This window comes from Fulmarus glacialis, unplaced genomic scaffold (assembly GCF_000690835.1).
Source record: "Fulmarus glacialis isolate BGI_N327 unplaced genomic scaffold, ASM69083v1 scaffold11332, whole genome shotgun sequence".
NCBI classification, from domain to species: domain Eukaryota; kingdom Metazoa; phylum Chordata; class Aves; order Procellariiformes; family Procellariidae; genus Fulmarus; species Fulmarus glacialis.
The window spans coordinates 20,356-36,614 of NW_009197180.1; the positions used below are offsets into that span (position 1 = coordinate 20,356).

Below are 16,259 nucleotides of genomic sequence, written 5' to 3' on the forward strand. Positions count from 1 at the left end.
TGTGGTACTCGGCACTAGCTGGCCTAGCAACTACCATGGGATTAAATTTATTAAAAGGTCATTGCCGGAATAGTTGGTATAAGATCTAATCTTTTTTAAAAACGTCACTTCTCCATTATTGCTGTTCAGCATCCTATGCAACTATTTAGAAAATGTGAACCTCGAGGTAGTTGAAAAACACTTAAAAATCCTGGATGAAAACAGTGGAGTCTAATGTTATGTTCCTACTTTCATGAAAAGGAATTTAACTTAAAATTTTTTTATAATGCTGAGCACCCAACAGCTTGCAAAGTGAACAAAAGTTGCTGAGTTTTCTGAGCTTTTGAAAATCAGGCCAAATACTGAATACCTAGCTTGTCTTCTGCTTAAAAAAAAAAAAGGAAAGGAAGAAAAAGAAGAAGCCTGATCTTGACATGTTAACTGTTTTCCCACTAGTTACTGAACTAGTTATGAAGTGCCTGATCATAAAGATGATGATACCTTTTTATCATTCAGTCTTTTGGAATTTAATAATATTAATAATTCCTTCATACTTTATTCTGTTTCACAGATTCAAGGCATTGAAACTCAACATAAGATATTTCAGGTACTTGACCCAGTGAAAAAAGGTAAACATTATATGTTTGTTTAATTCTTAAAATCCTAATAAGCCTTTTTTTTTCTACAATCTCAAACCTCAGTAAAAAGTATGTCCCAAAAGATAAGTACAGAATTCTTTGGCTGGGATGTCACTCAGTCTCAGCACTTGGAAGAGCTCATTTTTCTTTAGTTTAAACTGTCGTCGTCACATTATTACACTCTGCTTTACTGATTGGGAACAGTGTCACTGGAGAAAAACTGAAGCCGAGTCAAATTCCAGAGAGGTGAAAAAGTATTTGTTCCTATTGGCAGTAGGCTACACACATCTGTAATAATGTGCTCATTTGGGCCAGAGAGACTAGAGGAGGAAACATTCACTGAAGTCAAACAAGGCAGCCCAAATCCCATGGAAAATTGGGATCAGCCAAAACTTTTTGGTTTCAGTACAGACAAAATGAAAGAAGCAAATATGGAGGCTGAGGAAACAGAACTGGAGGACTTGTGTCATTGCAAGCACGAGGAAATCTGGGAAAGATTTAGGTGTCAGAGTGAACAAGTAGCTCAACATGAATTATCTTCATACTGTGCCATGAGGACAAATACAGTTTTTACCCATGTGAAAATAGAAGGAGGGAAAAGCTATCTTGTCTTCTTTGTAGAACTTCTTTGAGACTACTGCTGAATTACTTTGACTACTTCTGGTGTCATCATTATTTTAAAGAATTTTTTAAAAAAGAAGAATGCAAAAGAGAATCCCTCAATGTATGTGAGAACTGGAGACAACCTCTTGTCATGGCACTTAAGAGAGCTCAGCCACTTTATGATGAAATGAGACTTTACGGGATGAAAATTGTCTCCTAGACAGTAGAGTAGCTGAAAGTAGCAGAGAGAGCCTCAGTCCATGAAAAAGAAAGCATGAGAAGCTGTGACTGCAATTGATAACAAATTTGCGTTAGAAATAAGTGATGCATGTTTTGGCAGGGAGTCAGAACGCCCGTTAGTGCCAACTCCACACCAGATGTGGTGGGTTCTCTGTCCCGCTTCAGTCAAACACACAGTCTACAACAGGGTCCACAGAAAACTGAATGAAGTTGCTAGCCTATTTTTCATGGTAGGCAAAACAAATTATGAAATGATCTGTGGTTCTTTCAGGCCTTAAAAATCTGGTTTTCATAAACTTACAATTTTAATGTTTCACGTTAAAGCAGAATAGGCTTCTTACAGGAATGTAGAGTTTATTCAATCTGGGAGTTTAAGGATAGGGTTTGGTAGAGTTTTTGGTAGAGTTTTAATAGAAAACGTTGCTGTGGACAGAGTACTGAAAAGCAATGGAATTTGTTATGCTTAGTGTCAAACTTTGTGGCTTCGCAGATACCCACAAAGGCATGAAACAGCCCACTATCAAGCATACAAAATGAACAAGTTTTTCTGTGAAGAAACTAGCAAAGTAGAAATATCCTGAATAGAAAGCTACCTGTCCTCATCCCACAGTGCCATAAGTCAGCCTTCATTGATTTTAGCCATTGTTACAATTTTTATTTACTCCAGTAAACACCTGAGCAATGTTAATTACAGCATCGCGTCACTTTTCTTAGATTCTTACAGCTCGCATTATTGGCAAAATTTTGCAAAGCCAATAGTACATTTCTCTTCAGTTCTGACCTCTCCTACACAGTTAAACAAGCCTCATGAAATATTCCGAGAATTACAAAAAGAAAAAAAAAAGAATTCTTCTCCTTGATATAAGAGCTTTAAAATCTTTTCCAGATGTCATGTCAGCAAATTATACAGAACAGTACTTCAGCCATTGTTTTCACAAGCAGAGATCTAGAATTCCTCAGTGAGGACTGGATAGCAATATTAAAGTAGTCATACATATTATCTGTGTTTTAATATAAATCTGCAAGTTTTATAGATGCATAGGGAACTGTCACAGAGCAGTTAAACAGAGGAACGTGAGAACATATCACTTACTCTCTGCCTACACTAAGGATACTGGAATTTATTCTCAGGACGATCCTTATTCATTCATTCACACTTTGGGTGCTGAAAATCTAACAATGTCATGCTGTAGCGGTATGTTTTAGTAATGACTTTGTGCTTGGTTCTGAATTCCTGTCTTGCTTTTCTCAGACATGCACCTGGAGCTATTCTACCTTGTGACTACTTTGTTTTTGTCTGGGAGAACTTAACCAGAAAAAAATAAAACAAAGTAGCATGGTAGCTAGAAAACTAACAGATGAATATTTGGTTTGTGAGAGGGCTTGTAGGAAGGATGTGCCTGTGATAGGAGAGGACTGGATTCATTGATTGAGGGGATCCTCCGTTCTTAATGCATTTTTTAAACCAATGTAAACATAATTGGAAGGTTTTCCCGTGTTTTGCCTTCCCTACTTAATTTTGGCCAGGTAGGTTAAATACTGTTAATAAAATTCTGTATCAACAGTATAAAGCACCTCTTCGTTTAGAATAAAAGGAGCTTCAAAATGGTGTAGGTATTATTTATGTCCAAGGGACGTGCCTCCCCATAGACTGTCAGACCTGGTTCATCTCCGCCATTGGTCATGGACCTCACTCAGCAGTCTCCTGCCTCACCGTACCCCGCAGGTGAGGTATCTGCAGTGCAGCCCTAAAGCCAGCTGCAGCTAACCCGGTCCTCGGCCGGCTGGTAAGCTGCATCTGCCGGGTCAGGTCATGCTGAGAGAGAGGCGGGGGCCTGGGCGGCAGCAGTGATTTTGCCACTTGAGGAGATGTGGTCTTCACCTGCCGTCAGTGTCGGGGCCGTGCCTGTCACACCAGCCGGCGCGCTGGAGATCCACGTCTCAGGAAAGAGCCACCTGCAGTACGGAGGGAAAAATGACGTCAAAAGTGATTCCCCCACTGCCAGCCTCTAAGTCTGGGCACAAATCATTACAGCTGTAATTGGCTTCTGTGGGACAAGCGGTCCAGTTACAGTTTAAGTACAGTACAGTTGAGTACATTTAAGTGTTATGACTGATGGGGGCTTGCCTGCCAAAGAGAAGATTAATAAAGAATGCATTTTTCGATGTTTTTGCAATCTTGGGTGACTTGAAAGCTCTTTCTTCCCCAGCTGCAGCTGTTTGTTCCTAGCTATTGTATACCATACCCAAGGGTAAAAATGTAACAGATCACGTTCTTGTGGGCTTTCCTGAAATTGACGTTGCTCAGAGGAAGGAAGAAACCAAACCAAACCAAACCAAAACAAACCACAAATCCTGGCTCTTAATATTTTGTTACTGTGTTTTTTAGATCCGGACTGGAGTACTATCCCACAGCCTGTAGAACACTTTATATCCCCTTTTTCTCCCTCCTACGGCTCCTCCAGAGATGTCTTATCAGCAGGGTGTGTAGTGAAGGCAGGTGCTGAGAGGAGACAATTTCTAGCCCAAAGGTCGCTGTCACTCGGGTCCTTTCATCTCACCTGCGTGGGTCCTGTTCAGCTGCTGCCCGAATGCAGTGGCACCACCGCTCTGGAGGCTGCCACACTACTTAACTTCTGGCTTCCCTGGGTGCTGGCACTGCTCGTGCCCCAAGGCACCTTGTTCTTACCCTGCAGCGAGCACTAGCAGCTGAGCAGCTCACGAACACGTGTCACCTGTCAAGATTCATTGGGTGGCGCCGGCTCTTCTTCTCTCCCACTCCCACCCATGTTGCTTGACCGGTGGGGGTCGGCATAGTACTCGTGCTCTGGAGATGTCTGTTGTGACTTTAGTCCAGTGTCATTTGAATGTCAAACACTTGCTTTCCTTGGACTGAGAACATATTCTTCAACAGCTGCATGCTTACCAAAACAAAATAATCATGTTGCCTTTGGCACCTTCACTTCCTGATTTACGGTTCTATGCATAGCGGAACGGTTTAAATGGGGGCTACCTAGAGTATCTTTTTCCCAAAATAGCCTTTATTAGGCGAGAGATGAAGAAAGGGAGGTGGGCATGTGAGCTGGAATCTGCTCAATATGAAGAAAGTCTTAAGCCCCTTAATACTTAATAGTCGTCTGAGTAAGTGGCTTGATGTCCAGCGATGCCTGCTTACTGTAACTGCTTACTGTCACTCTGCTTACTGTTGCGGTAACAGGTGCAGCTGATACAGTGACTGTATCAGCCTCAGCCAGTTATTGAGTCTGAACTGGCCAAGACAAAATTTGGATGTTTCATTGTGTTGATTTTTTTTTTTAAGAGATGCACTTTCAGTATTTTTCTTTTTTCTACTTTTTACAGTAAAATTGCCAATTACGGCCTCTGCTAAACAAGGAGGAGAGGATTTCAGGTAGGATGCTATTATATTTTACAGGTTTCTAGCATTTTTCACAAAGCAGGAGTGAGAGAATGATCCCAGCCTGATTTCTCTGCAAATCCACTCTCCTCCTTTTTATGCTCCTCTGACATTGTGCTTCATTGTTTTTCATTCATAACCTAGACAGCTATCCTTGGCCACTTCATCCCATGGGTGACTGCAGTGGAAAGTGATGTTAGAGGAGCAGAGAATCCTCTTTCCTCCATCTCATCTGGAGCACCAGACCCCCTCCTTCAGCACATAGCTGAAGCTCCTTTCCCCACAGAAGAGGGGCACAGGCGCTGATCTGGTGCTTTCCTGGAGGAAGGGATGATTGCTGCTGCCTTGGGAGGGAGGGAAAAGAGAGGGCCATACAGCTACTAGGAAACAGGACAGAGGTGAGAAAATAAAGGCCAAGCCAGGCTAGGTGGCACAGACAGTCCAAAACAGACAGTTACTAGTTTAGAATGGTTGGATATCTTAAAAGCACAATATTGTCTTGGTGCTGGTGCATAGCTCGTTGCTAGTGCATTCCCTTCACTTCCAGGTTCTGGTGCTTTGGTGATGAACAATGAAGGTCGTACACTCTTATGGGTCTGCAAGGCCCCATGGCGGTAACACTGACGATCAGCGTTGATTACTTTCTTAAGTACCCACCTACTGATAGCATAAAATGTTCTGTGTCTTGCCAAGCGTACGTGTGGCTGTTGTTGGGTAACAGAGCAAAGTGGAGTTAGCTAGCTAGTTGGATTGCAGCGGATCCTGCCACAAACACCTTATGAAATAATACATATTAATTTGTTCACACTAAATGATTTCAGGGACTCCAGCTTTGCATCTTACAGCTCAGACTTTGCTACACAAACTTGAAAATTTTAGGCTTTCCCCTGATAAAAGAGGAAAGAAATGTCTTTGGTGTCTGTCTTTAGTTCTGTGACGATAAGGTAACCCTCTGTTGCTTCTGTGGTGGGTACTTCTGGCTGACTCAGAAGGGATAGTGGTATAGTGGCTACATGGTATTGGCAATAGTGTCCTTAAGAGAGTATGATGGCATTGTGGTTCTTTGTAGTTTGAAATACAGTAAATTACTTCTTTTCTTTTTTCTTTTTTTCTTTTTTTTTTCCCCTCATATGGTTCTTAGGAAATGCTTCAGACTAAAGTAGCATGAATTTTACCTGTAAGGATTTTCTATTGTGTGTGGTCATCTTTATGTATATCTTGTCATGAATTTGTGTGGAGATAAAATAATTTTTTGGCCTGACCTCTGTGTGTTTTAGCTCTGAGAGTCTCACCCATGATGCTAAAGGCAATCATGAAAAGCCATCTGTGCCACAGGAGGCAGGAAAAAGTGTGCGCCGTGATACGATCCTATCCACGAGAGAAAATTTCCGTTCATCCAGCTTTGATCTGGTCTCCCAGAAGGTGAAGAAACACAATGGCAAAAGTGTCTCCAAGTCTGCAGAGAAGACATTTCAATATTTAAAAGGTTTCTCAGTTATTGTTCTATTCGAAATACACCAAAGAATAGGGTTTAGTTCTGTTTGGTGGGTTCCTTGGTCTAGCTATCTCAAGGTACTGAAAGACATAAGACAGAAGGTAGCAGTGCATCAGCAGTGCTGGAAAACTCCTCTGTGTTCAGCAGCAGCTGATGCACTGTGGCAGGTACCAGAACTGGTGTCATGGAGCTTCCCAGCTGAGACACGAGAGGTCCAGGAGCTCATTAACCTCTTTGTGAACAGCACAGGGAAAAGAGCTTGGAAAATCTCAACCTAATGGCAAAAGATAATGCCTCTGACCCTGCACTATCCTTCTGCAGTTACTGGTGGGAGAGGCTCTAGCCATCGGTTCATTGCTTTTCATCTGTATCAGCATGCCATAAAGGGATGTACAGTCTGATTCTGTGAAAGGTTGGAATTAGCCTTTCCAGGGCGGGTCAATAGAATGTCATATTGCTGGAGCAATAAAACAAGGTCCTGTGCCTATGGCTGAAGTTTCCACATTTTAGCACTAGATTTTGAATCATGCTGTGGCTCTCCTTTAGTAAAGGAAATGTTTCTGCCATAATACCACACTTCCTTGTGAAGGAAACCAAAGCCATGTACTTTTCTAGTAAGCAGTAACTCCGAGGTAGTTGATAATGGATTTGTTTTTTCCTCCTTTTTGGCTCAGGTCATGATCGTAGTGCAAAGAGCAATTCAAAAAAGGAAGAAAGGAAAATGAAGGAGAGGCTCCCCTCAAAAAGCACAAGGTCCAAGAAAACCAGGACAGCAAGCCAAGATGTAAATTTTGGGAAGAGTAAATCCTGCCAGGCACAAGATACACTGAAGTTCTCTCTGCCGCTACTGCCTGAAGCAGAGGACAGACAACATGCTGCAAAATACTGGGGTATATTTTGGAGCCCCAGTTCTTCAGCCAATGAAGGCACATGAAAGTGTCATGTATCTGATTTACTTAAACAATTCCCAAGACTTTGGTTATGGATTATGACTCTACCAGCGAGGCAGAAGATATCTGCAGAAATCAAAAATCTTCTTGCTCTTTTTTTTCTGAAAAAGAGTTCACACATATTGGCTGATGTACACATGAAGTTTCTCCTACCACATGAAGAAGTATCCCAAATTCTAAGCCAGTTTAGCAGGGAGTCTCTCCTGAATATAAAGTATATGTCTTAAACAATATATACTGGTTTTGAAGCAGACTCCGCTTCCAGAAAGAGCTCTGTGAAGAGCTAAGTCCCCCCTCTTCCTTTTTTTCCTTTTTTTTTTTTCTTCTTCACTCTGTTTGGAAGTTCCTGCTCTCCCCTGGGCATCCACGCACGGTCACCTTGGAGGCAGGGTGCTGTAATAGAATAAACCAGTATGGCCATTCATGTGTTCTTACATACCTGGGTAATATTTTATTCATTACAGTGATATACCTGCATAGTTTGCATTTTCTTAACGTGTATGCCATTGTACAGACATTTGGGAGAAGAGATGAAAAATACGCTGCTTAAGACAGGGACTGAGTTTTGCCTCCTTTAAATTTCCTAGCACTTAGGGTTGCCCAGTGAGCAAGTCGGTGGGCTTCCTCTCTCTACCTCATCTCTGTCCTACAGCATGCTCCATTTTAATCCGTACATTGGAACCTACTGCTACAAAATCAGGGCCATCAAGTTTTGAGCATTTGAGAGGGGCTGAGCTAGAACTGTCAATAATAAATAAAACCTAAATTATTTGTGTCCGCAAGAAGAAAGAATTGGCCAAATACTTAAAATGTATTGCTGGAAGGAGATATCCCACAGAGCCCCTCTGTTGTGCACTGTGTAAGAAGGAAGAGGAAAAATCGTATCGTATTGCAGCAAGACAAATGCAGTAATAAAGACAAAAAATTAGACACATAGGCACAAGCCATCATTACAAGGCCTCCCAGAGACAAGTGGGTCAGCTTTCTGTCACGGCTAGAACTGGATGCCAGTATGGTGAAGAAGGGCACCTTCCAAGCTAAAGGCTGCAGCCAGTCCTGGGGAATGCGTTCCAGGAGCCTCACATCGATACCCTGCAGGATTACGGTTCAGTCTTGTGGAATCCTAAATGCACACATGTAGACAGCACAAAGCCATTTAGCTTTGCACTGCCTTGGGCTCCAGCTCGTAGGTTGCCAGCAACCTCCTCATGACAGGTATAGGAAGAAAAGCATAGAGTTGGTTTTGTTTCACCAAGATCTATTTTTAGTTGTCAGCAGATTACAGATGAGAAAAAAAAATAGTCATTTTATGATTTCTTCTGAATAAAAGTGATTTCTAAACAATGTAGAAGAATATGAAGTGAACTCCAACCTCTCTTCTCACCAGTCTAAGGACTCCGACAGGAATCCCTCAAGTCTGGTACAGTGGGGCAGTACTAGCTATAGCTGAGAGGATTTTTGAGTAACTAGAGGGAACAGAGTTCTGCTGTGGAGATTCCTCAGGAATGAGGACCAGGGTCATGACCAACTTCTGGGAAGCAAAGGTAGTAGCTTGCTTTTAAAACAGCAGGCTAAAATAAGGAAAACACTTTTGAAAGTCCCAGCTCATCTCGTGCTTTACTTGTGATTGCTAATACTACTAGAAGTGCTGACAGCGTTCCTGTGTGTGCTTTAACCAAGCCACAAGAAACCAAGAGCTGCAGAGCAGTTCATTCCACTCTAAAGCCATGTGAACATCTCCTTAACGCACACAAGAAATTACATTTCTATTTCAGGAAACAATTCCAGGAAGAAACGATTGCGCAGGAATTTAGTGGAAGCTGGCTCCTGGGAAGTGCTCTGCTTTCCCACCCACAGACACCAGGCCCCAGCAGCCCAAACGCTCCATCCAATCTCTCCTACCTCCAGGCACACGTATGCAGAAGCCCTGCTCTCTTTCTCCTCTCCTTTTCCATTCTTTCTCCATGAGACCTGTTGATGATCATCCCCCTGCTTACCCCACCCCACCCCCATCACACCTATCCTCCCCATCTGCTCCATCATCAGATAAACTTTGAGCATCTGAAGCCAAAGGGGCAGGCAGGGCACACCTGTAAAATGTCCCTAGGAAGGAGAACAGCAGGGCAGATTGCATCCTGCCCAGCCTTCAGGCACAATCTTCCCTGCCCAAATGCCTGGAAGGAGAAGGCAGGGGAAGTACCTGCCAGAGAGGCAGCCAAAGGTGTGGAAGGAGGCTTCCAGAATAAGAAGATCCGTGGTACCAAGGGCAAGTCTTGAGCCAGAGGTTGACTGTACCTCTCCCTGCTGGCAGCCTTGGCGTCCCAGGAGGCATTACAAGCAGCAGAGACTGAGATCCTGCAGGGGGGAGACATAAGGCTCCTCGGGAAACACTGAGGAGTGCTTCTGCCATAGGTGCACAATCAGGCAACCAGCTCTGGCCAGGAAGATGCCACGCTCCAAAAGTAATGTTCCTAAATGGTGGATTTATTGCTCTGAGCAGGGCAGAGGAGGCCAGAGAGGAGGAGGTGTGTGCAAAGGCTAAAGCCAGGATGTGTGGCCATCTGTCACGCTCATGAAGGCTGAGGCGTAGGGGACGGGAAGGGAATCAGACACCTATCTAGGAGGACAGTGGCTCGAGGGAGAAGTGCTGTGGCATGATGGAGCAGACCCACTGTGGCAGTCATCCTGATGGCCCCAGCAAACAGGACCCCAATGCAAAGTGAGCATGGTTGTGAAGGAGCTGCTTGTGCCTCCTGCCTGTGGCAGCAAAACAGCAACCTCCCCTGCGATGCTGAGGTCAGCTAAGGAGCTGCCTGATTACCAGACCCTTTTCCTTCCTGAATGACAGAAAAGTGAGTGGCGTGAGGCGAAACTGCGTGACCCCTCCTCTTGAGAGCACAAACATGCCTCCTGCCAATGCATGTTTCCTTACTGAAACACAGATCTCGCCTCGGTGATCTCTGCTCATACCTCAATTTCCCAGCCAGCAGCCCCAATGGTAGATGATGGCCATACTCAGCCCCAGGGCTTCCTTCACCATTCACAACATTCAGCTCAGCAGCTATGGCCTGCTAGGCTTTATTTGCTGCAAGCCTTCTGCCCCTGCCCCTGATTTCTCCCACCATAACAGCTGCCCAAGCCAGCTGTGATCTGAACCACCTCAATGCAGATTCTTGTCCTTCTCAATGCTAAGATTATCCCATGCACACAGGCCAGATAGGAAGGAAGGCACCTCCCCACCACCACCTGCCTGATGGCTCTATCCATTGAGTTTCTCTTAAGGCTTCCTCCCCTATTTCCTTCCACCTCCCTTGTGCTCTTGGATGTGAGTGCCAATATTACAGGCTCACAACCTATGTACCACCCGCAAGTTTCCAGACCATGCCTCGATGTGGAATTACTAGGTGGGACTCCGTGAGCAGCTTCATGGCTAGGTGTCCCACATGTATCACCCCCCCAACACGCATCCCTCTAACAGACCCACCACCAAGGCTGCTTATAGGACAGGACAAATGGTTCTGGATCTCACCAGGAGGACTAAAGGAAGGAGAGTTTTGCCCCTTTCACCACTCGAGGTTTCACAGGTTTCCTGTCGCAGCAGGCAGCTTGCCGCTTCTCCTGCGCTGTGCCTGCGTAGGCACTGTGTCTGCAGGCGAGGGGGAGCTTGGGCGAAGCTGGGTCTGGGAAGCAGAGGCAGGGGAGCGGCGTTCAAAGTGCAAGAAGGGCAAAGTGGTCAGTGAACTCCGACAGTGCTGCAGTACTGGGGTCAGCACTGGGACGGTCAGTCACCTCCACAGAAGTGTCCAAGCAAAACAAACTCGTCTCAGCCCCCACGGACATACAAGCCACTCTAGTAGCACAACTTTCCTGGGTGAGCTTAGCCTGGTCAGTTATTCACGTTGGTTAGCACAGCCGGGAGAAGAAAGTGCAAACCTGCCCACGGCTTGGACAGCTCGGCTTGTTTTCTTGCTCATATGTCGATGACGCAGTATCAGGGAGGAGCAGTGCACCAGGCTCCCATGGCCCTCAAAACTGAAACAGAAAGCAGGAACAGCTGCCTGTGACACAACAGGGGCTGTGGTGTCAGAGCCCAGCCAGCACGGGACCTAGCAGCAGCCACAGACCAGCTCAGCTCGCCAGGGCAGCACCTCAGCCCTCTCCAGCGTGTTTCAGCCCCCCCACCCAGCCAGATGGGCAGCCCGTAAGTATCCTCCACTGGGTCCCCCACCTTTTTAATGCTGCTGGCATCGAGGGGAGCTGCCAGGAGAAGTGGTGCTGCAGGGTGCAAATGTCTGGGAGGGAGCACGTCCTTCCCTAGCTGTGGGACACTTCTGGGGCAGTTCCTCCGCAGTCTGGTCTGCATCCCGCTGGCTGGGTTCTGTTTGGGTTTCTGTTTGCCAGCAATCCTTAGCTTGTCAGCAGCCTTTCTTCACCTGTGGTTTCCCTGCAGCCTGAGGGGGAAAGAGGGATCCTGGGGGGGAGCAGGTGGCTTGAAGGAAAGGTGCCCAGTCCAAAACTGCCTTCCTTTCCCACCGCTCTTGCACGGCGTTACTCCCCCCAGCAGCCGGGGAGGGGGGATGTAGGAAAGCCAAGTCTTCCGGAGGGCTCTTCAGTGCAAGAGAAAATGCCCATTCCCTTGCCCCTTTGCATTCAGCCTGTTCACTGCAGAGGGGTCTGGCGGCTCCACAGAGATGTTTGTCCCTGCACAGAGGCCAGATCCTGCACCGGAGCTGCGTGCCTTGGCCTCCCCGTCCCGCTGCCTTTGCTCAGGCACTCGGCCAGCAGCTCGCTGGGGGAAAGGCACAGCCCCAGCTTGGGAAGGTGCTCACCTGCCTACGAGCCAACAGAGGGAAGGGCCGTGCAGTCCCGGCAGCACAGAGGGTCCCTACGAGCCCCATTTCGCACAGACACCCTGTGTCAGATCTCCTGACCCGTGCACATGGAGCCTCTCTCCGCCCAGGAGACCGAGACACAGAGCTCTCCCATGGTGAAGTCCAGTGCTTCCAGTGATGCCTGCCCAGAAACAAGGGGGCTGAAGCCAGGCTGGGGCTCGCTGTGCCGTGTTCGGGTTCCTCTTTCTTGCACCTTTAAGGTAGAGCCGCAGGCTCTCCCGTCCAAAGGCGCAGGCGCCTCCTTAGAGGCGGAGGGGCTGCAGATGTCTGGGACAAGCCCCAGCTGGACACCAGGTGACAGCTCTTTCCTGTTTATCCCCTGCTTCTCAGCCAGGCTGCCTCCAAACCGGCCTCGGGGCCGAGCTGCAGAGCTCACGAATGCCGTGTCTGCGGCTGTGCTGGTGGCGGGGTGCCAGGTCTCGGCTTTCGTTGCCAAACCGTACGTTGCCTCCAAGCCAGCTGTGCGCTCTCTGCCCCAGCTGGCACAGGGCACTGGCACCAGGCGTGTTTCTGTCCCCATCACAGTCACACCTGGGGACAGGGATTTACCTGCTGGGCTGGGCTGGGGAGGCAGCAGGAGGCTGAGGGGGAAATCTGCCTGCAGTTTGGCAGAGTGAACAGAGGGCCATCGCTGGGAAAAGAAAAAGGTCCTTATAGACATGAGCCTCAAGGCAGAGGAGAGGGCAGAGATACCATGGGATTTCCCCGGGCCCTCATACACGCAGAGATTACGTAGCAGCACAGGTCTCTGAGGTGCCTCTCCCCCACCCCTGCCATATATTTCCATGAAACTGCTAGGAATTTAATTCTCTGTCCCCTCTCCAGTAAACATGTGCAACTAGGACAATTTTTAATTGCTTTTATATTTTATGGAGGTGGGAGGGGTAAACAAAAGGTAATGTGAGATGATTGAACAAAAAGCCCGTGTTTCTACAAGCCTGCCTTCCTTAGGAAACCGGTCTAAAGAAATACGACAGCAAGGGTTGGTGATGGGCAGGGCCAGGAGCCAGCTGGACTGTACTGGTCCCAGCTCGAGTTCCCTGGGGAGCTGGTCAGCTAACCCAGAGCCCCCTGCAAGCGCAGTCTGCTCTCCCTCTGAGGGCTGCGAGGCAGGATGGCAGGGAGAACGGTGGGCAAGCGTGAGCCCTTGTGGGACAGGAAGAGCAGCATGGCTGCAGGAGAGCACGTGTAACGACAGACGAACCAAGAGGCAATACCAGGGGCAAGACAAACCCTGGTGAAATTACATGTGCGTGAGGTCTCATTCTGCAGCACCCTCTGGGCCCGAGCACAGACATTTTCCTGGTCATTTGTGTCTTCATTATAGATCCAGAACAATGGGCATTCTCCATGTGATCTTCCAGTCTCTCCAGAAGCCTGTTGTGAAGAAGACCTCCAAGGGAAGCTGCAAGAAGTAGTGAGGTATTGACCAGGGGAAGGGGACAGGTCGATGTCTGGATGCTGTGACCCCCTTCCATGCTGTGCGTCTGCTCCTCCTGGCTATGACCGTGTGGAGGAGGAGAAGTTTGGGACAGAGAAGGTTCATCCCTGTGCACATTAAACAGAGGTGCCCCACTCCCAAGTATCCAGGGAGACAGGGAGCGGGAGGGGGATGCTGAAGGGTCTCTAGTCACCAGCACTGCAGCCAGCCACCAGGTACAGATTGAGTGGGGTCTCTCCTGGCACTCTAAAAACTCAGAGGCTGTACCAAATCCACAAGCGGCTGTGAGGTGATGGCCTGGGCCATCCAGGACACTGGGCAATGGCGGGGGGAGACAGCAGGACCGACGCTGTGAACTTCTTGAGGGAAGGTGGTAAATGATTCACAGGAGATAATGCCTGGCAAAGGCAGGAAAGGGTTATTGGCAGAGCCTCAAGCTGTAGGCTGAGCTTGAAGCCAGGGTTTCTGAGCTCCTTGTCCTGTGTTTGTGCCTCTGCAGACCCGGGTGGCCAGTGCTGCCATGCTGCAGCCAGTGATACCCCTTCCTGATGCCACTTCCCTGTTTTTTCAGCACAAAGCAGAAGCCTGCAAGAGGGCGCTGAGGACAGTCCACCTTTCTGGGAGAGAAGCAGGGAGTCGGGTTTGCCAGACAGTCTGAGAGGAGCAAGGAGGACAGCAATCGCAGGTCTGTCTCCGTAGCACCTATCTCCCCGGGCCCCAGAAGAGGGTGAGTGGCTGCGGGTGGGTCCAGCGTGCCTCTTTGTGGTGGACAACTGCCTGTCCACATGGGGCATCAGTCTTCAGGCAACTGGAACAAAGGAGCACCGCGTCTGCCAGCCTCAGTGGGGAGCAGGGCCGCGGGCGATCAACCTTGCTGTGCCCAGAAACGTACTGGCATGCCCTCAGGGGCATGTGGGTGCTGCAAACGAGTGGCATCGATGGCATTGGGTGTCCCAGAGCTATGGGGGGGAGGGGATGGGGAGGCAGGGGGAGTCCTGCGCTTCAGACCCTGTCATGCCTGCATTTTACTCAGTCGTCCAAAGATCACAAGGGGTGTCCCTGTCTGTCCAGAACTGAAAGAAAAGCATTTTCCCAGAATAGCTCTTATCCCCCTCCTTACCAGACAGCAGTGTTTTGCTCCCCTCCCAGCACTGCAGTTTGCTGACAAACGCCTATTTTGTCCAACATGAGACCATGGTGCAAAGGGCATGTGCAGGGCTAAGGGAGCCATGCTAGTCTCATGCCCTGTCCTCCCAGTGCAGGTCCATGCATAGAACATCATTAAGCCACCTTTGCTGTGACCAAAAACACGCCCCCCTCGACCCGGGGGGCGAGGGGACCCAAAGAGGCAGGACTGAGATGCTCCTGCTTTACTTGCAAGGGGAGTCCCGAGACCTCAGTGACACGGGCTCAGAGCACATCTCGGGAAGGGTGCCATAACACGCAACAACAAAGGGGTCCACCCTTCATGTTTTGCAGCAAGCGTCCCCACAGCAGGCTTTACCATGGTATCAAGAGAGCATGTGGGCACCAGGATGGGTCTGCTGCAACAGAGGTGCACCGGGCACCTGCTCTATGCACTGACCCTCCTCGAAGCTGCCGGGGCCTTTGCCTTGATGCTCTACGCGCTGCTGTGGGAAGCCGGGAACCTGGTCGACCTCCCTGACAAACGCATTGGCTTTTACAACTTCTGCCTGTGGAACGAGACAGCTGGGGAGCTGCAGTGCCTAGAGTACAAGCATCTGCAGGTGATGGGCATCAGCCTACCAGGAGTGGTGCTAGCCAGAGTTTGTGTGTATGCCTGCCTGGTCTTCAGCATCTTCTACCCCATTTTTGTTGCACACGTGAAGTGCACAGAGGAGAGAGAGGGCTGGAAGGTGATCCTCATCATACTCGTCATCAAAACGATAATCCTGTCTGGAGGCCTGGGTACATTTCTTTTCCAAACTTCGCAGTGGATTCATCCCTCTGATTTCACTGGGGGCTTCCTGGCACTGCTTGGGACTCAGGCTCTGCTACTGCTCCAGATTCTCACTGTCACTCTGTATCTCAGCTGGGCCAAGCACGCACACCTGTGTAAAAGCCCTTTTACTGAGGAGGCCCTGCCCCTTGAGATTTGACAGTGAAGAAGATGCAAGAGCCATTGATAACCTGATTTAAAACAGTAATCCCACTACAGCTTTAGTCACTGGCAGGAATTGGATCCTTAGTCCAAAGGCCTATGTCCAGCCATGCTCTGGCACACGGCTGTGTGCAGCGCTCCTGCAGCGAACAGGCAGCAGACACCAACACTCTCAGCACAGTGTGCAAGCTTCCCAGGAACAGCAGCGTGTAACACACCCCTCGGCCTGGGGCACAGCATCAAAGCGACAGCATTCCTGGCTCTGACCCAGAGGACAGTGAAGGGGACGGGTCAGAAGCAGCACACAGTGGACACAGCCCTCTGGCCTAAGTATAGGCAGGCAGAGAAGCAAACAGGCTTCCTTTCTTGGAGTTGCCCAAAGGGACTCCGCTCCTCCTCCACCTCCTGCACTACCCAGGGATGCCTTCAAGGCAATTGTGACTTGGGGAGCTGTGGCTCCACACTGCCATCACAGCAGTGGCAG

At 48.4% G+C, this 16,259-nt stretch overlaps 1 protein-coding gene across 1 annotated transcript; it reads left to right on the forward strand.

The window, feature by feature from the left end:
* The first annotated feature begins 15,158 nt into the window (after window positions 1-15,158).
* Window positions 15,159-15,773, forward strand: TMEM140 (transmembrane protein 140). Its single transcript, XM_009572450.1, has one exon. It carries the CDS (start codon window positions 15,159-15,161, stop codon window positions 15,771-15,773), a length of 615 nt encoding a protein of 204 aa, XP_009570745.1.
* The last annotated feature ends 486 nt before the right edge of the window (window positions 15,774-16,259 follow it).

Bases quoted from the DNA above. Each gene is read 5' to 3' on its own strand.
- TMEM140 (XM_009572450.1), top strand. From the start codon at position 15,159: ATGGTATCAAGAGAGCATGTGGGCACCAGGATGGGTCTGCTGCAACAG.